Source organism: Centrocercus urophasianus, unplaced genomic scaffold, assembly GCF_019232065.1.
Source record: "Centrocercus urophasianus isolate 14NV4802_14NV808 unplaced genomic scaffold, USGS_Curo_1.0 seq_12, whole genome shotgun sequence".
Taxonomy (NCBI): Eukaryota; Metazoa; Chordata; class Aves; order Galliformes; family Phasianidae; genus Centrocercus; species Centrocercus urophasianus.
In genome coordinates, this window is record NW_024884364.1 from 15,910,151 (window position 1) to 15,936,476 (window position 26,326).

General features: G+C 42.1%; 2 protein-coding genes and 1 long non-coding RNA gene across 3 annotated transcripts in view; 2 read left to right on the forward strand and 1 right to left on the reverse strand.

Moving 5' to 3' along the window:
• The first annotated feature begins 5,285 nt into the window (after positions 1 to 5,285).
• Positions 5,286 to 14,899, forward strand: GPA33 (glycoprotein A33). The gene is made up of 7 exons (XM_042810544.1): positions 5,286 to 5,452; positions 9,263 to 9,414; positions 10,316 to 10,526; positions 11,058 to 11,216; positions 13,485 to 13,598; positions 14,024 to 14,141; positions 14,695 to 14,899. The coding sequence occupies exons 1-7, from the start codon at positions 5,419 to 5,421 to the stop codon at positions 14,768 to 14,770; spliced, it is 864 nt and encodes a 287-aa protein (XP_042666478.1). The 5' UTR covers positions 5,286 to 5,418; the 3' UTR covers positions 14,771 to 14,899.
• A 2,306-nt stretch (positions 14,900 to 17,205) lies between these two features.
• On the forward strand, positions 17,206 to 22,988 carry LOC122156076. The gene is made up of 3 exons (XR_006167377.1): positions 17,206 to 17,417; positions 17,516 to 17,644; positions 17,741 to 22,988. It is a non-coding gene; the product is annotated as an uncharacterized LOC122156076 (long non-coding RNA).
• Positions 21,746 to 26,326, reverse strand: part of MAEL (maelstrom spermatogenic transposon silencer) — an 8,789-nt gene continuing 4,208 nt past the window's right edge. Inside the window, exons 6-11 of the mRNA XM_042810543.1 lie at positions 26,049 to 26,176; positions 24,921 to 24,975; positions 24,265 to 24,406; positions 23,294 to 23,356; positions 22,254 to 22,386; positions 21,746 to 21,979 (exon numbers count right to left, since the gene is read on the reverse strand). Coding sequence (XP_042666477.1) covers positions 21,746 to 21,979; positions 22,254 to 22,386; positions 23,294 to 23,356; positions 24,265 to 24,406; positions 24,921 to 24,975; positions 26,049 to 26,176 — 755 coding nt within the window. The remainder of the gene's footprint in view (positions 21,980 to 22,253; positions 22,387 to 23,293; positions 23,357 to 24,264; positions 24,407 to 24,920; positions 24,976 to 26,048; positions 26,177 to 26,326) is intronic.

The following is a 26,326-nucleotide window of genomic DNA, read 5'->3' on the forward strand; positions in this document are numbered from 1 at the left end:
GGCAGCTGAGGGAGGCTCCACTGGAAGGGAGGAACCTGCAACACAGCACCTTTACATGTAGCACCAGGCTGGTGGTGAACCCTGCCACAGGGTGGGCAGAAGGGTTCGCACATCTTCCCAAGCAAGGCGGTGGTGCAAGGAGCTGTGTTGGCTTCTCTGCCAAGGCACCTGACGATCCTGTGTCCTCGTGCCGCTCGCTGGCTGGTGCCCAGCACGCACCAGGGCCTTCCTTGCCCGTGAGTAAGCATGCAGGAAGCCAGGAGGAAGGCTGGCGGGGCAGAAACTCTATCTCCCCCCTGTGCATGGTCTCTGTATGGAGCTGTATGCCGCCAGGCTGGGACGGGAGAGCGTCAGAGAAAGAAACATGAGACCTCACCTCCCCAGCATGAAACGTTCCTCCAGTTCCAAGCCACAGCCGTGGTTTCGGCCAGCCTTAACTCTCAGGTTTTGTCCTTGTAGCCCTTTGCTGGGAGGCAGCCGTGCTTACCCAGGACGGCCATTGCTTGGCCTGGAGCTTGAAAACACATCTGCTGCCACCTCCCTGGGTGGAAGCAGCAAGCTGACAGGGCAGCAGGGAGGCAGAGAGCAAGGAAATGGCACTTACCGCCTGTGCCTGGATGAAGGGCTATGTCCCCGTCGGGGCACAGCGAAGGAGCCCTGAGAGCGGGGCAGGAAACCTGGCAGGGAGCTGTATAAGGGAGAGAAACCCACTGCCCCCCTCTCTCCCCGTGCCTTCTTCATCGAGGGGCAGGACAACTGTCGGCACCGAGCCTTTATCAGCCCTCTAAATATAGCCTGTTCCTGTGCTGGCTGCTGGGCTGCACGGGGAGGAATTCAGTGCCTCACAGGCAGCAGCTGGTCAGCTGCTTAACTCCTTCCCTGCTGCAAGACCTATCCCCCTGTGCTTTTTCTCCTTGCAGGAGGCACACAGAGAAAAGACCAGAGCCGCCGAGGCTGGGCCTCACCTGCTGGGAGCCTCCAGGTGCCTGGGATCTAGCCAAGCACAACCTGAAATGCTAGGGTGACCCCTGATGTCATTGGGACACACAGTGAGGGGTGAGCCATGCTGAGCTTACTAGAAGCGAGTGGCATTTCACTTCTGGATAAGCTAGCACTGAAGTGCACTGCATCTTCCTCTGATACCACTTCAAAGAGGAAACCTCCATTCTGGACTTGCTGGCTCCCAGCAAAGCTTGACAGACCAGCTGGTGGGGGAGAACACTGTGGAAGCTGGAACCGCTGTTTACAGTACGGATGGCTCCAGTTTTGAGTCAGTTTTGAGTGATATCCCACTGTTGACTCCTTTTGCAAACATAAAGTGAACTAGAAAGGACATGTAAAAGGGCACTGACCCTTCTTATGGCATAGCTTTGTGCTGCCGTGGTGTGCTGGGCAGGGGTGCATCTGCCCTGTGCTTCATACCCGAGGGCTGCATCCCCACCATGGGATGGGGCCACATCTGCAGGGATGCTGCATGGAACAAGGAAGAACCACGAAGCAGGCACTCAGTTCTTTTGTGTACTCATAGCCTACTCTTGTCTTCATCCATTTACTGGGCCAGACAAGCAGGAACAAGAAAAAGTGATATATTGAATCTTGGGAGTCACACCAAGGGAGAAATGGATTTTGGATTACAGGTTTGAACAGATCCTAAAGTACCAAAAGAGGAAGAATTAGTTGATCTGACAGCTGTCTTCTCTGGACGATGCAAGTTTTAGCCATTTCTCAAAAGTAGTGCCACATGTGTTCATGTTAGTTCCTGGTAACTGAGGCAGGAAGTGATCCAAATAAGTTTGCTTATGGGCTCCCATATTATTGGAAAATGGAGTTTAGTTTCAGAAGCACATACACCATAGACATCCAATAAAAACTGATGCTTTTAAGTCACTGAATTGCTTCATAAAATCCACCTTGTGAATCTTCGGATACAACTGCATGTTAAACTTAGAATCCTAGAATCACTCAGATTGGAAAAGACCTCTAAGATCAACCGGTTCAACCAGTGACCCATCCCCCCCGTGCCCACTAACCACATCCCTCAGTGCCACATCCATATGATTCCTAAACACCGTCAGGGACGAGGCCTCCACCACCTCCCTGGGCAGCCTGTGCCAGTGCCCAAGGTATTTATAGCACAATCACCCACAGGTAGAGATTCCAATAGGACCACATATGTTACACAGAGAAACACAGACTGCCTGAAAGTTCTTCCTTACCTCTTGTTGTAACAGCTTATGGGATCATGATGGCAGTTCTTTTAGTGGTGGTGTCAATGCCTATGAGTTTTGCAGCACATACTAGACAGGGAAAGAAAATCAACACAGAAAATCAAACCAAATTAAAATCTCTTAAAACTGCCAGCTATCCCACTCCTTCTGCACACAGAGCTCTACAGAATTCCTATAGCTAAACTGTGCATTTGTCTCCCACGTTTATCACAAACTCCTGAGGCCCTCAAAAAAGAACTGTTGGGAAAAATTATCAGGATTTAAGAGTCCGAATATTCCAAACTAACAGGCGTGGTAAACAGAGGGCATCTAAACAAGTTGCTTAATATCAGATTTATGTACGTGTACTGAACATGCTGAAGCATATTCTGTCTATAGAACTTAGGGTAACAGATTTATCTAGCTAAGTCTCCAAAAACAGGGCATTATCCATCACAGTGCCAACGTAGTTACTTACTGCCTACAGAGACATCTGTAGACAGCAAAGAGTTTAAAAAGCGTGATGGCCAGCTGCACTCAGTTAAATGTAACATCAGGTATTTGCCAGAGCTGCTTTCAGCCCTCCTTTCATTCTCCAGAGTACAGGTTTGACCACGGCAGGCAGCCCCACACAGCCTCAGCACCACACAACCACTCTCCAGGTGGGGTCAGGGAGAGAATCATGATGGTAAAAGTGCAAGAACTCATGAGTTGAGACAAAGACAGTTTTCTAAGTCCATTACAAGCTGCATGCACAAGCAAACCCAAGCTAGGAATTCATTTGCTGCTTCCCACAGGCAGGCAGGTGTACAGCCATTCCCAAGAAAGAAGGGCTCAGCACCCATAGTGGTTCCCTGTGAAGACAAACACCATTGCTCTGAACGCCCTTCTCTTCCTCATTCTTTCTGCTTTTGTTGCTGAGCACGACATGTAGTGGAGGACATCCCTTTGGCCAGTCTGTGTCACTGTCTGGGCTGCATCCCTTCCCAGCTCCCAGTGCACTCCCAGCTCCTGGCTGGCAGGACAGTAAAGGAGCAGGAGAGCCCTCGGCTCTCTGCAAGCACTGCCATGCAACAACTAAATCATTAGTGTGCTCTCACCACTGTTTTTATAAAAAATCTACAATAAGCATGATATAACCCTCTACAACGGAAATTAACTCTATCCTAGCCAAAATCAAGACATTCAGTCAATTAAATTAGTGGGAATTTTTGCCTTCCAACTGTCCGTACAGAACATGTGAGCAGTGGCTGGACTTTCACTGTACACGCCAGAGTGAATGTGTAGCTAGCATGCTGTAAGCCACTGATCAGCTTATTCAACAGCCTTTTGCAGAGGAAAGAGAGGAAGTAACTTTGGCACACACAGCTGTTGGGCAAGCCATGCACTTGGACAGATGAGCATAAGAGCTCTGAACGCCTGGCTAAGATTCACAGAATCCCTAGCTGGAAGAGAGCCACAGAGATCATAAGATGCTATGATTTTCTTTTAAATTCCTAGGGCAAACTGGGAGAAACTGGCTTTGTGGCCTGAGGAGGAGGCTGGAATTACAAAGGACTGTACCACTATCATTCATGATATCATCTGACAGATCTATGCAGGTACTGGTTTGTATTTCCTGGAAAAGTACCACAGAAAAAGATCTGTTACCACCTTGGATGACTGCAGAGTGGCAGGCACTGCTTGGAAGACTTCACCAATATCCAACTTCTGGTTTTTTGCTTTGAGCTTCTTAGCCTGATTCTTAGCCTTCCTTTTTCCGTTGACTTGCAACACAAGTCGGTTGCCTTGCTCAGGAACCTTCTATTATGTTCTCATCCATATTTCTCCCAAGCTGAATAATCACAGTCTACCTTAATTTTGCTTCATGTAGATCTTCTTCTGTACTTCTGACCAGTGAGACACCTTTCTACTAGATTCTGTTGTTGCTATAAGTTTACATGGCTTCAAAAAAGGATTGAACAAAGTGAAAAAAAATAAATGAATCTGTCCAGGGCTCCAAGTTTTACAAAGATATGGCACCAGGAAATCCCTGAGCTACAAATCATAGTCATGCATCACTGCACCTGGCCTCGATTCTTTCTGGACATCCACCACTGCTGGCTGTCAGAAAAATGGACAGTAGGCATTTGGTCTTTCCCATTAATGCAGTTCTTACATTTTTATGCCTTACTCTCTACCTTTCCTATTTTTTTTTTTTAAATCTCTTTAGAAGGGGTTAGGGAATAACAGTACGTGCTGACAGCACTACAAGTACAAGAGCATTGTATTTTATATAGGTGTAATGATTTTTCATTTTTCTTTTCTATTCCTTCACTAATCATTTCTAGATTTACCTATCTCCATCACTAAGCACCTAATCAATTTTTAAGAGAATTATCCACAACTTCAGTATTCATCCTTGCATAGATTCCTCTCGTCTGTTTTCATTTACGTTTAACAATATAACATTTGAAAATACAGAATTCCTAAGCAACTTTATAACTCAGTTACTCTGTATCTTCACGTTCTTCTACAACTGTAAATTCCACTGCTTTCAATAGTTTTGTACCATCAGGAAACGTTTTTAAACTACTTTTCATTCCCTTTGCCAGATGATGCATGATTATGCTGCCATAGTTTTAAGATTGCCCAGGAGGAGCCCATGGAGGCAGATCCACCACAGAGATGAAGAACAACTAGCAGAAGTGGATCCACCTGTGACAGACATGACCTGGCATTACCCTCAGCGTGCCTCAGCTCTCTGCTGCAGCAGCAGGGCGGTAGAATTGCAGGAGCACCAGGCCATCTTTTAGTCTGCATCACAGCCTCTGCCCCGCCGTTAACTCAGACAAGCCAAACAATGACTTCAGACGTTGTGTTGCGCACTCCTAAAATTATCGTACTCTTTGGATCGCTCTCTTTACGTACCTGTGTGTTATGAGAAACTGGGAGAGGCAGTTAGCTGGGGGAGAAAGTTCACAAGAGGGTAAGTTTCCTGACTCCAGGGGGCAGAGAGCGGCAAGAGATACCAAATGCTATTGGTAATCCACCTTGCCATTCTGGGTGGGAGGAGGGGCAAAGCAAAGCACTTCAAAAGAGTATGAGGAAGTGGACCTGTGATGTCACTGTGCAGTAGCCTTCAGCTAAAGTCAGTTTCTTCTCTAGCCACCTCCAAGTTAGAAGGAAGAGAACCCTGAGGTGAAAGGAGGGAGAAAGGAGGAGGACAGCAATGAAAGGGCTTCAGCTGTTTGTTTGCAGTGCAGGTGAGTACTGATTTGGTTGTATCTTCAAGGGTTGGGTAGAAGGAAGCAGCACAACAAAATCTGAGTAATACAGCAGACTACTTGGTGTGCTTTGGTTTAATATAAGTTTCTGCATGTTGATGGTCAGGCAGGTGTTTGCAGTTACCCTGTGCTCAATGCCCAGACTCACAGGCATCTCGTAAAGCTACAAGTCAACTTTAGAAACAGGAAAAGAATGCTGTACTTCAAGAGGCCGAAAAATATCTCCAAAGCCAATTGTAACGCCTTCCGTTAAATGCAGCATTTCGTCATGAAGATGGTATTTCCTCAACTGAAGTGGAAAAGTCCTTGAGTTTGATTCTTCTATACATATATCTGCATGGAGTAGATGTCTCCATGAGTTTAACTCCTACTGTTCATAAATACTCAGTATGATCTGTGATCTTTATGTATTACTTGTGTCACAGGAATGCACAGTGATCCCTGCCTACAGGTTTGCAGTTTGCCCCAGCCTTTGTCAGGCTCGCTCTTCCTCACCCTGCCTTGCAGAGTGTGAGTCTCACTGCTTTCGTTCTCGTCTTCTCCTGCAAATGATCCTGTGTCATCTTTCAGTCTTTATAGGAAGCTACTTACATGGAAACCACTCACAGTTTTTTAATCAAAAATCCTGAAAGCCTTGCTTCCACAAACAGACCCACAAGAAGGAAATTCACAAGGTTTAGCCCAATTAGAGAAAGGAATCATGCTCTGAATAAAACAAACATGACTTGAGTCATAATCTAGTGATCACTGTGCAAATCGCCTAACAGTGTTAGCATTTGTTCTCCTTTTTCCTGATCCTCACCCTTTATGCTATCTTAATTATGGATTTCTGCTCAGAGAAGTTTACCATCTGTACATTGCGTGAAGCTCTTGGCTGTCTGGGTAGGACTCAAAGGATAATTCAGAGTGGAAAAAAAAATAATGGAAAAGGTATAGTAGTTTCCTACAGTGCACTAGAGCAGAACAACTACACAGCACATTGCAGCGTGGGGTGGGAACGCAAGAGCTGCCTTGAACGACTCGTACCAAGCTGTCAGTGAAGGCTGCCTTTCGCTGAGCTTCCCACTGCAATGTGAGACTGACTGCTACTGCATCCTTCTTGCTGAATGGAAGGCCCCAAATTGGTCACCGTGAATCAAACAGAATACTTAATTTTAACGCAGATCTCACACATGAGAGGTTTTCCCTCTCTCGTCAGAACTGATTTTCAGCTAAGTTTCTTAGTAGAAATTAAACCCAAACATATCCTTGTAAAATGTGAATTAATACTTTTCAGCTCTGTTCCTCACTAGCCTAACTAACCAAGGCAACTCAGCAATAACAGTCCTGCTTGATCAGAATCTTTTCAGCATGGAAAATATCCCTTTAATTGGTTTCAGCTCTACTAATTGCCCTTCACTCTGTTTTGATACTACACATTAGCATGTGTACAACAACAAATGTGAAAGTAAACACTGATTTTCTTCCTTTGCACTAGCACTAATGTTTTAAATTGAGTAGAGGGAGGTAAGACTTTTCTCAATTTCAAAAAAACATTACAAACATACTTAATAATGATAAAAAGTAATCCTAAGGCTTAAATCTGGATGATGCCATCCATCTATTGACAAAGTGGCTACTTGTCCCCACTGTTTTCCTCAAGCTCTTTCAGAACTGATTCTCCTATCCTTTCAGTTAAGAAATGGGGACTAAATCTATTCAAAATACACACCAGCAGTAACTAGCTTGCTGTTGGTGATTTTGATGGGATCAAATGTGGGGAGAAAAAGGATGGAGAGAAATCAGCAAAGTAAACGGCACCTCAGGATGAGATCATGCAGCTTCCCTGAGAGCCAAAAGATGTAACACAGGCAACATGGGAGTAAGAAAAAGATGTCATAGGTGAAAAATAGGAGAGCAACAGAAGATGTTGTGCATTAGGATGACAGCAACACACAAATAAGACATCTCTCTTGTTACGGGCTGTTTCTTCAGTACAACTGTTCCATGACCCTGCACTGAAGATGTTTGGGAAAACAAAACAAAAGCCAAATCTCTTTTATTGTAGGATTTCAGTCATCCAACTGGAAGAAGCCAAAGCACTTCTGAGTGAAGCCTTAGGGCTGGACAGTTTCTCCTCTGCCTCAGGGCTGAGTTAATGACCTGTCAGTGAAGCCTGGCCTGGTGGAACAAGTTTCTGAGTGACAAAAGGATCAGGAAATTGGTTTTGCTCCATCTTCTAGTACAGATTATGATGCTTTCCACCTAAATGCAGGAAAGCATCTCTATCCAGTTGCGACAGGCAACAAGATGGCTTTTATAGGTGCCTCTCATGCAGGGGGAATGATCAGAAACAGTCAGAAAGCCCTTAGGCTACGGAAGCGTGGCCATTGTGCTGACTGCTGCAGAGCTGGGAAAGACCAGGGAGTGGCTGCAATAAAACAACGTTAGAAGTACTTTGCCCTGCTAGTTTCCCTTGTATGGCTGTCAACAGTTACAGATGAATCAGTGCCTTAGAGAGTAGAAACCACTACTGCCATGAGGAAGAAACCAATATGCATGCTTAATAATCAAGACCACAGCAAACTCAATTACAGAGTTGAGAACACAGACAGGTGACAACTTTGGCTAGAAGCATCCTGCTCCGGTCAATCAGCATTTTCTTACCAGGACACTACCAAGCAGAAAAACCAATCTTGGCAGTTCTCCTGAAAATGCCTGAAGCTTTCTGAAGACAGCTGTGGAAAGGAGGGCATCTCTGCCCTGCAGTAAGGAAAGAGTGTGTAGAGGAAAGAAAAGGTGTGTCTGCTGTGGAAATTCCCATCCACCTCATCTCAGGAGAGAGAAATGCAGCAGTTCTGGCAGGATAGGCCATGTCTACAAAGAGACTGAAAGGCCATTTACTGTGGGGAACAGAATGGATCCAGTAAGCTGTTACAGAAGGTTTTGTCCCTTACTGGGGAGCAGATCCTAGTGCCAGCTGTCCCATACTAACCTGTGGTGAAATCAGAATCTTTTGGGTCCTTCCATCGTTATTTTTTAAGGGAGAATATAGTACACTGCTATTACAGTCAAGGACTTGGTAGTGCTGATTTGCCAACGGCTCATTTCAGTTGACCTATGGCATGTGGCTGTGACAATTTTTTGTCTAAAAAAGCTTGTATTTACAATCCTTGTGCAACTCACACTGAAATCCAGATGTGCTTTGTTCTCTTCCTTTTGCACTCCATTTCCTTGTGGATCTCAGACAAATAGAAACATGGCTGAGTCAGGCCCTACAGCTTGCTGGATGCAGTATTTTGCTCACATCCTTCCTGAGGAGCACCAACTCAGAAACTCCAGAAACAAATCTCCACTCCAGCATGCCCTTCTCAGGGGAGCATACATCCCTCTTCCATCTTCCTCCTTACTGGACCTTGCTCCTCCTTGTCGCAGGAGTGTCTCTAAGTGGTATTTCCTGTCCCTTCTCCCTCCATTCTGTCTGGCTTCAGATGCAGAGTTTCCAAATGGTGCTATACAAAAATATAGAAAGAGGGCTCAAAACAAATTACATCTTTATAAACTCCTCACAAGTGCTTGTTCAGGTAAATAAGAGGGAAGTGAGGCAAAGAAAGCAGAGCTTAGCTTTCCACCATCCTGTGCAGCAGCTCCCTAAAGAGGGTCAGCAGCAGCATATGTTGCCTCCTGCTCAGAAGGGAATGCCATGGCTAACAGAGGGAAGGCTGTAGGTTATTGTGGCAGGTAAAAAAGTCAAACATGGACAGCGGATGCCATTAGTTTTGCTGACTAATGAATTTATTCTGTTTCTAGTTCTGGCGACTGCTTATGCCCTCACTGTGGAAACACCTATCAAGGAAGTACAGGTTGCACGAGGGAACAATGCTACTCTCCGTTGTAATTTTAATACTAATATTGCCACCAACACAGGAGATTTTGTTGTCTGGAAGAAAATCCTCAGTGCGGTAAATCAAGTTGCATAAAAAAAAAAAAGAAAACATATGATAGGGCATCCAGGAGGGAGGTGGGAGGAGAGATGGAAGCAGGACAGTGGGAACATGTTTTAGAAGGAAAGGATCCCTTCAAGACTTTCCTTAGTCTCAGACCTATGCAATTAGAAACTTTGATGGTAGATTCCATTTTATACAAATCTGCTGTGTGATATTAGGCAAGTCCCCACCCTTCTTTTCTTTCTCTTTTGGTCTTGCAACTGTATATTGAGGATACATTATTGTATGTACCTTGGGTTTATATCTGTTTATGTATGATATATTCAGATACTTTATAAAAAGCTTTCTAAATTTTTTTATGTATATGTAGTATACATATATTATGTAGATACATATTTGATGCTGTATAAAAAGTTTTAGTTGATACTATTACACGGAGAGATTCTTGAGCTCTCTTACATTCAGAAGGAATACAACATAAAGACCTCTTATAAAGGTCATAAAGACCTCCCCAAGTTGCTCTTGGGGATTAATGAGAGGAGAAGCAGGACTTGAAGCCCTCCCTGCAGTAATTGGCAAGGGTTTTTTCTCCTAAGATCATTGCTGAAAGAAGGCAAGGGAATATGTATAATCATAGGAGGATTTTGTTGACACATGGATACCAAACAAGTCTCACAATGTCCTATCAGGAAAAGTAAAAAAGACCCAGCAAAGGAAATTGGCTGTCTCGGACTAGAAAAGATGTAAGGAGGATTCTAGAAACCCTCACTCTTTTGAACTTCCAAGATGTTGTTTTTTTTCCCTGTTATTCTTTTCCGAGTTATTCTTCTCTTAAGAACGAGCTAATCTATGGAGTTAGACCACAGACTTGCACAGAAGAACCTAAGATTGCTTAGTTTCCCTCCCTCTCTGACAGGATGATGCTGTCACTAGGTATTTTGATGGGCTTGTACAGTATGGCACGGGCTATGAGAACCGACTACATTTTACTGGCGATGTCAACAGCGGAGACATCAGCATCACCATCAATGAAGTAACCATGGAAGACAACGGGACATACGTGTGCAGCGTCCGTCTACGGGATGACCCCCCCCGGCAGTCTGCACTCACGAGTCTTTTCGTCCTCAGTAAGCATTAGATTCATTAGATAATCCACTATCATTCTTCTCAAAGTCCATACTGGTTTTTGTTTTGTTTTTATATAAAACTGACTTTCTAACAGGAAACAACCATCTCTCAGTAAATCATAATCCACAATCCTGTTTTTAGTCTTTTCCTACAACTACAGAAGTAGCTTGGAAGGCTTAAAGCATCCAACTCCCTTGGATATTTTACTGTAGAAAATATTTAGAGTTGTACAGGGCATTTTCCTAGTAACTTAGTAAGTTCATTGCAGACCTCTCCTCATGCACTCTGGCTTGTCACTCTCCAGTTATCACAGGAAGAGTTACCCAACATTATTAGAGATATCCCAAAAAGTATCTTACATTTTCTTGTCGACCAACAAGCACAAAGAAGGAATACACACGTTAGGGACAATCTTCCTTTGAGGAGGCTCTGTTCCTCTGTTCAGGAGGAATTAAAAAAAGAGATGCAGGAGATGGGTTGAAACAAAATACTACATATGATTAACCAAATTCTGTTTTTCCTTCCTTCAGTTGCACCATCCAAGCCAGAATGCAAGATTGTGGGCACAGCGGAATATGGACAGACTATCAATCTAACCTGCTTCTCTCACGAGGGCTCCCCAAAACCCACATACACCTGGCAAAGCTTCAGTGTACAAAACGAGCCCCGTGTGCTAGAAACAACCAACGGTATGGGAATTTCAAAGACACAAGGCTTTGAGCTCTCTCTAGTTCCAGGTTACAAAGACTTTGAAATACAAATTAAAAAAAAACCACTCTAGAACTCTTCTTCTAGGAAATCCTTTAAACAGGATTTTAAGAAATTGTCCTTTTCATACGATATATTCCTGAGTAACTTAACAAGGTGAAAAGGACTGCTACTTGCATTAACAGTGGTCACTGAGACTTGCATTTTAGTTCTTACTTGGCAAGAAAGCTGTCACACTTTGGAAGTGGACAGAAATAATTCCTACTCAATTGCGGGATGTAAGGGTGGGATAGTATGAGGAATAAAATCCAGTTTTCTAACTGGTGCCCCTTTATATCTCAGCTCATTTGAGAACAAATAGGTCACTTTCAGGAGTTAAGGCAAACAAAAGTTGGTTCAGGAAGCTACTTTCCTTCCAGAGATGACTCTTAAGCCAGAGGAAAGTGCAAAGAGAAACAGTTGTACCAATTCCTACTTAGAGAATAAAAGAAGCTTCCAATTCTTAAGGACTGTCACAAGAGCCCTAATGTTTTATTTGCTTTTATTTTTACATCAGAATCTGAGAAAAGGTTATGAGAATTTCCATGGACGTCAGGTAGAATTATTCATAGAAAAATGTGAGTTTAATAGCCTTTAAAGTGCAGTATCACAGGACCCAGATTTATTACTGCAAGCCACTTTCTTCCTGATATGTTGAAGTCCTTTCTTCCTGATATGTTAAACTCCAAAGAGACAGACTACACGTCTGAACCTCTCTTTCCTGGCTTAAGTTATTGTAGCATTGCTAAACTAAATATGTTAAGGCTGTAGGCTATTCATCTCCCAGTAGGTGATCCTTGTATAAATTATGCCCCCCTCTACTCCCCCCCAAAAGGAGAGAAAAAAAAAAAAAAAAGGAATCTACACAGAAACACAAACCACAGTCACTTGACTGGCCGCTAAGTGGTGCCGGTGCATCAGGCACAGCCCTACGCACACACCCTGATTTGTCTTCTCAAAGCAGCTATCTGCCCACTCCTGCCTTCATTCTGTTCTTTCCTGATCCATTTCCATATGATTTCTGTTTCCATCATAGCACTGCTGTCCAGTAAGCAAATCAGGTGTCCCCGATCCCCCTGGTGGCTGGACGCCCCACTGTCACTCCAAGCAAAACACTTCTTACTGCGCCAGGCTAAGCAAGACCCATTCCACAGAACTCCCTCATGATCCACTCAAAAATTGACAGTATCTGACACACATTCTTCCAATTTGACGCGGCAATTAAAGTTAATATAGTAGAATTTACAGTCCTGAGAGCTATAAACATCGTGCTGGAGGAGGAAAGAAAACATGAAGCATGCTCAGATAACAGACTTTAAAAAAAAAAAAAGAAACCGGTGGAGCTGGTTAATTCTTGGCTTGCATGCTCTTTTTCTAGCTGGCACTAGGCGTCAGCAAAGACTAAACAGAATCTCTGTCCCATACAAGAGATGGAAAGAACCGAAAATCACAGGGAACATATCAGAAAAGCTACTGAAGAGCATTCAGAGCTTTTGGATGTTAGAGCAGAATTTGGACCTTTATCAGTAGAAAACAACAAAAGTACTCATGCAAGCAGCAGTTGGAGATGTAACAAGCACCACTTGACAAACAGAGCTAAGATTTAGTTACAGTTCTGTGCTCTGCTAGGTTGGATAGGCAGTGTCTGGTGTCAAAGCATTCCTGTGTCACTGTACTTCTTTTTCTTCCTTTATTTTCACAGCCCAGATGGCCTCTCTTGGAGTGGAACATTACTGCCCCCTCTGCTATATAATTCAAACCTGAAATCCCATGGGTTGAAGGACTGAAGAACTTTTTGCCATTTAACAAGTTAATTCATGAGATGGACACTCATCCAAGTCAGACCACTGGTTTCTGCCATCTCACATTTCCAAGCAAAAAGGGCTCATGGCCATTTACCCACTGCAAAAAAAGCTGTCGCTAAGCATACGTACTTCCTTATCCTCCACCCACAGTTTTCTTGTTTTCTTTCTAAAAGGAATGTTCCAGTACTGCATTTTCTGTAATGAAAACAACACACTTCCATTTGTCCTCCTACAAATCACACTAAGACCTAGAGACTAGCACAGAAACACCTGAGCAAAAGGGAGCAATCTGTCAACTTCTTCTCACTCCTTCCGTCCTGGGCTACTACTGAAGGGCTGCTGTCCCCATTTCCTTCCCTCCTGAAGTTCTCCTCTTCTCCTGACTGGACTTTTGTTTCACAACAGGAGAGCAAATAACTCTGAAGAACATCTCGGCAGACACCTCCGGCTTTTACATCTGCACTTCAACAAACAGTGTGGGAAAGGAATTTTGCAACATGACAGTCAGCGTAGTCCCACGTAAGAGTCTATTCCTTTGAAAGAATCGTACCAGAGGACGCAGGCCAGCTAGCTGTGAAAGCGTTAACAAGAGCAATGTAAACAAAATAGTGAAATTCTGCTTTCTTTCAAGAAGTAACACGTTAATTCAAAACGTGCTTTCAGCATAAGGAGCACTCAGAGTGCTCACTAATGCGTAGAGCTTGCAGAAAGCCACAAGCGTACATAACAAACCTGAACCCCGAAAGTGTGAATCTGATCTCGATAAAGTACAGCTGTTGTTCTGAAGCAGGGCTGTTCCTGTAGGCTTATCAGCTACCCAGTACAGGACTAATTCCAACTGCTCTAGTCAAACTCTGTCAGTAGGATCTAAAGGCCAATGCTTGTGCTGATTGCATTTGATAACATCCTCAGTGCAAAGAGGTAATTCTTTTCCTCCTTTACAGCATCCATGAATATTGCCCTTTATGCAGGCATCGCTGGAGGAGTTCTTGCTGCAATTTTAGTTATTGCTATTCTAGCCTACTGCTGCTGCTGTCGAGATAACAAGGACTACAAGGAGACGTAAGTACCTCTCTCTCAAAAAAAGGGAACAGAACATACAAAGGATTCACCTTCTCCCTCTGGCATCAGCCCAGGGAGGAGAAAGCATGGAGAAAAGAAGTCACCAAGAAAAGTATGCACTGCTTTTTTTCCCTTCCATTTCTACCCTGGTACTTCCCATCTCATCTCACAGAACATGCCCTTATCATCAGATGCCTTTGTGGTCCCTGGGGCAGAACCCAAACATTCCATCTTGGAACTGAATTTTCATGTCCCACTCAGCCCAGTCCTTTTTTCATTTCTCCTACTCCCTACAGCTGGTTCTGCCCTTGCACACCCTGATCAACGTTACTCCAAGAAAGACCACTGTAAGAAGAGTAACATGAGTAAAGATACTCTAGTCATCCTCTCTTCATATATGCACCAACCACCAACAAGACTTAATTTACAGAGTTTGGTTTGGTACACTTCTAGATCAACCTAGATCAATCTAAAACCATTCTAATGCAAAATTTCTTCAGTATAATTTCTAGCTGGTTCTAACCAACATTTCTACTCCTGAATAACATTTTAGGGCACGAGAAGATGAACACATGCAGAACATACCTATGGACACTCAGAGCGCAAAAGATGCTTCTGAAGATGAATGAAGCAGGAAGCCAATGCCATCTTCAGGTTCTGCCGAGGAACAGACACTACTGTAGAAAAGAAAGCCTAGAAGAAAAGAAATACCTATATCTTGTCACAGGAAGTATTTAGAATAGCCAAGTAAAAACTAATGGCTTTGTCTTGTAGTTTCTGGGGGGGGGGGGGAAGATAATATTGTTACCCTGGAAAGATGTGCTTAACATGCAACGGGTATTAATATTTAACCTCACAGTAGGAAAATGCATGTGAAGTGCTGGTCCACCCACTCATCCAAAAATAACCAGTCTTCTCACCATCCCACTTACTGTAAAGGAAGCCAGACAAGTCTATTTGGAGAAAAGAGTTGCTAATATATCCCTAGATCCACAGAAGGTTTCAAGGGCACTGATTCTAAGTTACAAGGAAGAGTGGTCATGCTTATGGTGCTATGCAAACATCAGAGCTTGCACATTGTCCAGTGCAGAAATTATTTTAGGCAAGATCAAGGCAAGATTAAAGCAACATTTTTATGGACATTTTATCAGATATATTTTTGTATGTATTGCACAAGGTACATAAGAATAAAAATATGGAAAAAAAACCCCACAGATGACCAAAGTCTCCTGTTTGAAGCAACAATACTTTGGTTACAAGAGTCTGAAATGTATCTTTCAAGAGGAGCCAGCAATCCTCCTACGCACAGGCAGTGCATTCTAGATTTTAAACTGTACATGTCAGACTCCCAAGAATAACAGCCTTCTGCCTGCCTTTGTTTTGCATGATGCTCTAATCATAGCCTTCATCTGTAGTAATAACGACTGCAAGGACCAGAATTCTTTACGAAGTGCATCCAAACCCACATCTCTCTGGCAATGAACAACTTGAAGCACAACTGAGCAAGACATTCTGTGGAACTACTTCCACTGCTTCGTTTAGGTGCATGACTAAACATTGCAAAGATGGATCACCAAAAAAAGAACTGCACGCAGAAGCTGGAGGAAGGTAAGAGAGCAAGGTGTGTAACTCAGAAACAGAGAAGAAAAAAATACAATGGCACATCTTATTCTCTTTTGCAATGAGAAAAAAGCATCCAATTAGCATTTTAACAAGTTTTTACTGCAAAACCAAAGCTGTAACTTTTACGAATGTTTCAGAACACCCGTCAGTACTTCCTGTGTCCTCACAAACACTTAAATCCTTGGGCTAAAGAGGGCTTCTTGTCAGAGATAACAGCATAGATGCTCAAAGGCCTTAACTGGGAAGACCAATGAAAGGACATAACTACGAATACTATTTGTTGCCAGAAACTGACTCTGACCTCTAAAGCATTTATATATTGTGTAACTCATTCCATATTTCTCATTCTCTGGATGTGTGAAACTTAAGTGCTGCTTGTCAGCTGAAGTTTTGCACCTTGGTCATTTTAGATGTAAATAAGCACAAAAATGAACACATCTGCATTAAACTATCTACAAACAAATGAGAAAGAGCTGCAAAGTACAGACAAAATTATTAGAAGACCCTCCAAAGCCACAAATTCAATTCTAAATAGGTCCCATAAGAACCAGCAAGGAAAAGGTGAGAAACATGACAGCCATTAAAGAGCCACTTACACTCCGCAGTGCTAAGTTCTATTCTTCCTTTGGAAATAAATTGAGAGCACACAGAGAGCTGAGATACTTCACTGCTTCTCATGCTTTATTTTCATTATTTTTTTTAATGAACATTTTGAAAGCAGCGTATTTTCCAAAACGCTACACGTGTAGCAACTGATTTCTTAAATTCAGCCAGTCAGAAATATATGTATTCAAATTCCTAGCTACTCCAAGGTTTCCCTGTGAGTGAATCCATCATTTGTACATCACATAAAGCAGGAATAGGTCCAAGAGTTGCTAGTAGATTCTGAACTTTAAACAAAACTAAAGCAGTGCCCCCAGCACATTTAGGATGAAAACAGGGGAAATGAACAACATTTAATGAATTCCTAGGAATTCATGTACGCATACCTAACTTCAACACCCACCCCCTCACAAGGTGGGAGCTGAGCAGAAAAGGAGTGACGCTCCACACAGTCTAAGGTGTATCACTATTTGGTAACATTCACCTTTCAGGTAGAAGAATATGCATGTCTATGCTTTATCTGTGCATGAAAAGAAAACACAACAAAAGAACACCAGAACGTAAGCGCTCACAAACCATTTTCTCACCTGCAGGACTACTGAGATCTGCTATCCAAACTGGGAAGAACAGCCACAGTATGATTTGGAGACATTGTTAATAGCAAGATTTCTTTCAGCAGGCATACTAAGATATTTAAAAGCTATCATTTTTCCCCTTCTAATAGTACCTCAGAAATCTAGAAGTTATTTCCTATATAAGGAAGTGTATGAAGGAAACAAAAAAAGTCCATTTCAACAATCCAGCAAGCCAAAGAAAAGTAGGAAAAGTAGGTAAGAAATGCCACACAGAAATTGAAAAATTGGATTACCCTGCACTGCCAAAAGCAATTACACTAACCAGGACTTCACCATGTTTTCTTCTTTCGTCTAAAGGTGACTACATCTCCCTAGAAAACTGCTACTGCTTAAGAGAACTGCTCTTTCAATTCTTGGCTCTCTCCAACCCCACACCCCCTTTTTTATTTTTTAATTTGCTAATCATTTTCTGAAGGTAATACATGGTTTAGTGAGGGGAAAAAATGTTCATTACTTGTTCCTAGTAGCAGTCATTCAGTTTTTAATGTTTATTCTTATCCTGGCATTTTTTAGTCAAGGAACTCCAGAGGTCTATTAAATGTGGCAAGAAAATCATCCTCATTAATGAGTGACAAAAGCAACGGGACAAAAATCATATGCTCTGACAGTAGACACAGATGACGACACAGCAGAAGCATGCATGTAAGGCAAAATACTTTTATATGCTCTACAGGGCAAGCTCCTCTGTTCCTATTGCCATTTCATCTTCCAAATATTCTTTCTGTTTCTCGCCCTCAGTTCTGAGCACTCTTCTCAGCAGAGATGCCCTCCTACTCGTCCTGACTGTAGTGCTGGACTTCAGGTCATCGTACAAGGTTCCTTATTAGCCCACTCCTGCCCTCAAGTGTATCTGCTTCCTCAATTTGGCGACTTCAGCAAGTAAGGGTGCCCTCTGTCACCTCCTCCAGGCCACTACTGTTAAACAGGGTATTGCAGGCTCCCACAGTGCCACACCTGTCACCAGCCTCCATGTAGAGTACAACTTAACTACTACTTTCAGAGTCCAAACACATTTTTTCCACATCTGTCCACCCATCTAACATCCCAACTTGGACACATGCATACACCACATTGAGAGCCTTGCTAAAGTCAAGGCAAATGGCCATTGCTACACCTCTTTCACTCACAAATCTATCATGGAAGGCAAGTGGGATGATCAGTCATGATTTCACCTTGGCAAATCCATGCTGACTGCTGCCAATCTCCTCCTATTTCATGTACCCAAAAATGTGTTCTAAAAGGGCCCAACCCAGGATTTTTCCAAGGAGCGCAGTGGAGTTGATTGGTTTATGGTTCCCTAGATTGTCCTTTGGCAGATGGGTGCAATATTATTCGCCTTCCTTAAATTGCTGCAGATTTCCCACACTTTCTGTGACCTTGTAAAGATAGAACAACTTTGCAAGGATATCAGGCAGCTTTTTCAGCATCCTCAGATGTGACCCATCGTGTCCTGTGGTCCTGCATGGGTCAGATTTTCCCAGCTGATCTTCAACTTTATCTTCATTCATTGCTTTCCCTTGTTTCAAATATAGAAGTTTAAGATCTTGATAGCAGGGACTGAGGCAAAGGCAGCATTGGGGAACTGCATCCCTCACAGCTCACAATGGGGAATGGGTTCAGTCACACAGTTCAGCTACAAGACCACTGTTCTCTGTTGATCAGTGCCACACTGGAAAGCTTTGGACCGCCAAATACCACCTCTACATGCCTGCCCAATGTTTCTGGCCTCTTCCTTCATGGCCAGCACATTCCTACCTCCTGTATACTTCCCCCCCCCCCCCCCCCCCCCCATTATAATGGGGTCATGCATTCCCTGAGTAGCCCACACAGTCCCTGGCAGATCTATCACCATTCCTAAACTGTTATTTCACTTGGAAGATGCTATCCTTGGTGTTCTGCCCATCTTCCTAGACTCCTTTAAAGAGTTGTCTCCCAGGGATTCCACCTCCCCCTTTCTTGCACACCCCCCAGGGTCTGCTTTCATTGCCTTCCTCACTTTTTTCAGGATCTCAAGCTCCAGTATTGTAAAGCCACAAAAAGCAGAGGGTGACACTGTTTATTACTGGAATGGTGCACAATTCAGAACTGATTGGATAGAGAAGAGTTAATTACCTCACAATTCTTGTTGCTAGAGTAACAGCACCACATTTCTATTTATTCGAACCATCAGTTCCAGGAAAGACACAAAGGATGTCTTCTATCTGAAGTTCACAGAACAATAAGCAAACCATTAAGGTTAATTCTGGATGCATTAGGACTAGCACCTAGTTCATTATAACCCAATTAAGGGCATTTGGAACTTCTCTCTCGCCTTTCACCTCTTCATCAGGAGGTATGGGGAATAATTTGAAAACTGTAATCAGAGAAACTTGTGGGAGCTTAAGTTCTGCATTCTTCTCTTTCTGCTCAGATTTCACTATCTTGAAGCATAGTAACAAAGACTTCTAGAAGTATTTGTACTTACATTAATATGATACTGAATAAATATTTCAAGAATGAATTCTCTCCTTCATAAGAGCTGAAACATGAAACTTTTATTTTACTGACTTCTGAAAATAATCCAAAGATTACAGTTCTGTACATTCTGAAACATCAATGCAGCCATCAGCTGGAAAACTGAGAACTCAGCTGTATTCCACAGCAGAAAAAAAAAACCCTTTACTACTAATAAGTAGACCTTGTTACCCCATTACAAAGCCCCCTGATGCCCTGAAGTCTGGTAAATCTCAATCTTCAAGGTTTATTGAGCTTTAACAGGCAGAACAACCACCTCGAAGCAAACAGTTATGCAAGGAAATTCAGCAATGAGAGCAAGTTCTCAAGTAGGAGGGTCCAGTGATCCTGGAAGAAGGTTCTCAAATGGCTTTACAGCAACTTTTAGCAGGTTTCCAATCAAACCAGCAACTGGCGTTTTCTGAAATACTCATCAGCACACCTGAGTTTGCTCACAAGTGTGTCGAACCTTTTTTATCCTCCCCTCCTATCATTCCAAAGATGGAACTACTGAATTCTAAGATCCAATTCCTTAAAAAAGAATGACATTCATTTCCTCTCAGTTAGTTGCTATGGAGATAGTACTGCACAACCGGACCTCTGCTGGAACACGATGTGAAAACCTAAAAAAGCTCTTATTTTTGAGAATCAGTTGTTCAAAGACACACGCACTGAGGAGGCTGTTTACATAATAGGCAACTAATCAGAGACACGTCCAAGATTTGCATCTCCATGAAACGTCTAACTTCCCGTTGTTCCTGGGAATATTGGGATTATTCCCAGTACTCCTGTCCCCTCAAATAATTATGACTGGTTTCAGTCACTTTAAATGAAAAAGTCAGCACTAATTTCAAGGAACACGAATCTTTTAATTGCTGATGCAGAGGAAAAAACAACATCCATATTCCTGATACATTGCTTATGCCTCCAAAAGAATACTAACAGACCAACAACACTGCCACCACACTTTTTGATAGAATATCTGCTTTTTTGCATTGAATGACTACTTGAGTTCTCAGTGGGTGCAAAAAAAACATGGAGCTATCCTTTGAGACAGTGACACTATACATTCCCCTGTGCATCCTGTCATACCTCCACTGCTCTCTCCATCGCCATTGGAGAGAGATGGTTACGCACCGAAACATTATCTTGCACACAGAGGTGTGGTGAAGGAGGTTACTAAGGAAAAAAAAAATAAAGCTGCACTGGCCACTACATAATTTCTAACCCAATGATGTAGCTAAACACTCTCAAATTTGCACTCCATCCATCAAGAAATGGAACTATGGCACTTCTTTTTAGAGAAGATGCAACCTTAAAACACCTTCCTGTAGATAATGAAGATTTTCTTCCCTTAACTCCAGTAAATGACAGTTTTATCACTGTAACAAGAACATGAACAATCAAAAGTTGCATGTAAGATGAAAAACTGCAGTCTGGAAAAACTGCTGGTTATTTTAGCAGAACAAGAAAGAAAAAAAAAAAAAAAAATGTATGGCTGTCCTGGACATGAAGATTTTCAGTTACTGAAAGATTTGCTCAGATCAGGTGTACTTTCCAGCCATCGAGTAATTCCTCTTCCTCGAATGGTACTTGTTCCATAAGGAAAACTCTTCCCATCACATGAAGAATCACCTATTAAATTAAATACAGTTTACAAATGAAGTGTATATGCGTGGAATGTATTCACTATTTCTAACAGGAAGAGAGAGAGACATGGGTTCTGTCCTTCACAAACATCAAGTCCATATAAGATCTCATGATTTGTATTTGGAACAGTTTCAGCATTTAATTCAGTGTGTACTGTCTAAGCAAAAACATAAGCTGCAAACTCAGAATTCTTAAGTTATCTGTCTTGCAAACTTAATTCTGCTCCTCTTTGAAGGTTAGTCACATATTGCACAAATGAATTGAATGCACATACTTTATACTAGAAAGATTTTAGCTCCAAGAAGATGACTTGAAACAAGCACTTTTTTTTAAAGATCCAGGAGTAACAGAATGCTTACTACAGGTACCACTTGTATCTGCACATACAACTCCAAAAGAAAGATGGTATTTTAAAGATAGCCTTGCCTTAAGGTATCTAAACATGCTAGAAAGAACTTCATATGACAGAAAAACAAGGTTTTATAAATCAGATAGCAACATTTACAAGAAAATCTGATTTTGGATAGACTTTCTGGCCATATGTTTTGGTCTAGTAACAAAAGTGCAGCTATTTCATCTTCAGAAACTCAGAAATCTGCACTATGTACCATTATAAACCCAGCTCATGCAGAGCTGAATAGGCTTTATGCCACTGACAGACAATAACTTCTGAGCCCAAAAATTTGAAAAAACTGCAATTGGATTATGTTTAAATACTCTTTTTCCCTTTACAAATGGGGAAGTCTCAAACTCACAACTAGAAGGGACAAGCTCTTGAACTCCACTTGGAGAAAGGATGTCTCTGTCACTTCCAGAACCCTTGGCCTTCAATTCCTGCAGGAAGAAATAAACATTCAAAATAAGAGAAGTCTTCTCTGAAGTGACACGTGCATAACTACTCACGATACCTGTGAGTCGTATTCAAAAACCATCACAAGGTACAACCCAGCCAGAGATTATTTTTCTTTTCTCAGTCTGCTAAGTATACCTTAAAAAAAAGACAGCATCCAAAAAGGAAGACGGCTAACCTCAAATTACCAAGTGCGTTCTGTCTACAGCATTTGAGTTAACCAGAAATAACACAGGAAAACAATTTAAAGAAACTGACCTGAAAACGTCCAGCATCCAGTATTACCCGCCTGAGGTTTGTATTTCCACTGGAAACACTGTCTTTAAGAGGCAGGTGAGCAGCCGTCAGCGAGACTCCGTACACACCAGCTAACGATTTACTGATGCAATAACTTGACCAGGAAAATAAAGAAATCAAAAGAAGTTTTGTTAAGAAGGCTGTAACGCTCGCATACGGAAGCACAGCATTCTTAGATCTTCAACTGACAAAGCCACCACAGATCAACAGGCAGAGATGACAACAGAGGGAAAAAGGACACTGTCGCAGCAGCTAACAACCCTGTACCTTTCCAACTTCACCAGAATATTCTACAACTACATGTGAAATTAACACAGTCACTTCCCCCTGCTGTCAAACGTAACCACTTAGAAGCATGAAATGCACTGCTGAAAGTTTGCTGAACGCTGTTTTGGGTTTTTTTTTTTTTGAAAATAAAAGACTATTAATTATGACTTCTCTCAAATAGCATTACTACTATTGACTGAGATCTTGAACTGCATTTCTTTCCCAACTACTTACTTATCTTTCCCCCAGCCTAAAATAGAGAAGCTTGTCTATCTACATTATATGTAAAACAGCATAATCATCAAATCATAGAACGGCTTGGGTTGAAAAGGACCACAACGATCATCTAGTCTCAGCCCCCCTAGAGATGGATTAAAGTATACTGAGAATCTCCCACCAAACTGAAGTGCAGTAAACCTCTGAAGAAAAACAGCGAATTCTAACGTAAGAACATTTATTTCAGCTCCCAACAGTAAGTGGAGTATAGTGATTACTATAAACCAAGTGATGGATATTATCACATACATACACTGTACTGAATTGCTAAAACAGCATACTGCTTTACAGTATTAGCACAAAAACCAAAACCAAAAATAGAATAAAGTCCTGGAAGCAGAAGAAAGAAATAAAACTCAAGCTTTAGAATCACAGCGCTCAAAGCAGCCAGGACCAAAAAGCGTGCCCAACAAAATGAAATGTCATCATACAGTAGATAACCTCTGAGAAATACTCACGCGATTTTCTTACAGGATGCCAAAGCACAGCAAAGTATATCATTCTCTTCATGCCATTCACACCTTCAGAAAATTAAAATTACACAGCTGATGACCATCAACTAACAGATCTAGGTGATTTACATAGAGTTGAGAACTGTGCTTAACTGATGACTTTTCACATTCCACTGAGGTGGAGAGGACAAAGGAGAAAAGAAAACCCCTACAAAATTCATTTAAAAATCATTAGAAGTTTCCCACTACTGTAAACAGCAACAGTGATTACTCAGTGATCTCAAAGCCCATTGTCTAAGCAGACTTTCAGGCATAGGTATTAGTACATGTGAAAAAAAAAAAAAAACCAACAAATTAAGATCGAATTACTAATTCTTCCTTAAAACAACAACACAGGAAAAGCTGAAGTATTCTTCTAAATTAACTGCATCAGTGCTAAATATTCTCCTACAAACCTCTAACTGCTGTATAAACATATAAGGATCTGGAAGTTGTAAAAACATGACTGTTCAAGACACACAGGGAAAAGAAGAAAAACAACCCTACCAAGTATCTGCATTCTAGCATTACAAAAAGCATTCCTTCAGGGAGCCAAGAGATTTAATTTACTCTTCTGCTTGTTTTCTGCCACTAGAAAGCACACCAAGCTCATCATCACAGCTGCAGTATGAGGTACATAGTAAAAGACAGCTTCTCAAGAGACTGAAACCTCTCACTTGTATGATGTCACAGATCACAGTATATTTTCTTCTTTAATCTTCCTTTAAATCTACAGGCCCAGCATTACAGAGCCACTGGTCTTTATCTTTGGGGGGGGGGGGGGGGGGGAAGATAGTACTTCACATTTCCTGTTGAAGCCATGCTGTGGTAAGAAACCTTTTGATGAGATGGTTTACTGAAGATTCTGCACAAGCCACACGAGGCACCAAGGCACATCAGGACAACAGCCATTTCCACAGAAAAAGAACCCAACATACCTGGTATTACTGGAAAAATCCCACAGGACAACATCTAGCTCTCTAGATACCCAAGTCTTGGATGGCTCCTTATGATATTTCTTCTGGTACAGTTTTATTACCAGATCTTCTACAGTAAGAAGCTCCAGAGGGCTCTCAACACCTACAACTCAGAAGAAATCCACGTCAGCAGAACATTCACCCACTTCTCAGCCAGTCTCTGTTCACTGACCACCTTCTTCTACGAATCTCCAAGTTCACATAAACCTCAACAAATATTCTATCAGTGTCATTATTAAGATCTGGCATCTCAGCAAGGCAGGTCCTACACCCTCTCAGTTTTCTCCACCGTATCTTACCTACAGGCCATCTTTCCTCAGAAGTTGTTAGTTCCTCCATCTATTACCCTACACTCACCTCTCACTTATCTCACTGCTTCCACTGCTCCTTTAACTGGCTGACCAACAAACACCATACGTTGTTCTCTTCACGTGCTCATGAGCCAGTTACGGCTGACCGCGCATTCATGGGGAGGAAGAGAAGAGGCAGAAGCACACACAGCAGTTCTAGCTACCAGTATGAGATTTTATCAACTCATTCTGACAAATACAGCGCTCCATCATCAGATAAGCCTCCTTTCTTGGAGAAACAAAAGCCAAAAATGATTGGGTTCCCACCTGCCACGCTGGCCATTCGTTCAAGACACCAGCTGATTCGGAACCTGTCATCAGACTAGAAAAAAAGAAAGTTTCAGTCACATTCAAGAACAGCCTAAGTGCATTACACAATTCCAATATCTACAAGACCTCTGGCTGCACCTAAAGAAGGCCTTTCCAAAACAGAAGCCCTTGCACACAACCTTCCAAAAAATTACCTTGAAGAGGAATCAAATACCAAGACAGCCTTCCAAGCAAATCTCAGGAGAATTAACTAGACTAATACATGGAGACAAGTTAACAGTTAACATATACTACAGCCATCTCCATTAACTGCTGTATGTTGTTCATATGCACCTTATGTGTGGAGCCCAACATCTAAATCCTCCACTCTTGCTATGAATTTACTAACATTAGGCCCAAGGGGAATAAAACAATTATACTTATAGTCATCACGAGATTTAAATTCCTCTGAACCCCAACGTTTTGTTTGACTCACTGGCAACTCAGTGAAACGAGCAAACATAAGTTGTATGGTATTCTCATGTGAAAAGTCATTAAAGCGTAAAAAAAACCTTAGAGAAGTGAGATTATCTGACTATTATCCAGCACAGTCAAGTTAAGCACAATCTTAAAAACTTCAAAACAGTGTCAGAACATTCTGAAATGTTCACCACTAGACTAAGAACCAGACATGCATGTTGTGAATAAGAAGGCAGAAAACTCTGCCTCTCTGATTTATAAGAAGGCCAGCGTCAATTTCTAACAGCGCAGGAGTTTGTATGGGTAGGTAAGTGGGGAAGCAAAAAAAAAAACAAAAAAACAAAAAAACAAAAAAAAAACAAAAAAAGGAAGTTTGTTTATTTAGGTTCCATATCATTTTTGATCCATACAAAAATCTGGAGTTGATTAAAAAACAAAACAAAAACAGGTTTTGATTGCCAAACTTTCAGGTCATTTCTTCCTATAATGGAACAAGGAAACTTTGGGAAAGAGTGTTTCCCTTCCCACTCCCCCCCCATCCCCATGCAATCACTCATTTGTGCACAGAATATGCAGAAAATGCTTCACAGCAAATTCTCTCCTCGACTGCCCACTGGAAGAGGATTTAGGTTTTGGTTTTGAGTTTTACTTTGACCTCAATCATACCTTGCAGTAAAAACGAGGGCAAACACCTCTGGCTGGCTGGGCAAACTGAAGAAGTTCACGTATGACAACTGGGTAGCAAGTACGCGAGAGATGAAATCCAGATATAGGAATCTTATGAGTGGCCTCACCTAACAAAAGGTGAAGTGGAAAAACTTACGAGAAATTCTGTTCCTTAAAATAATACTATTTCACCCTCCTTTGTAATTTTCATTTATGTATACATGTACTTAAACACACACACACACACACACACACACACACACACACACACACACACA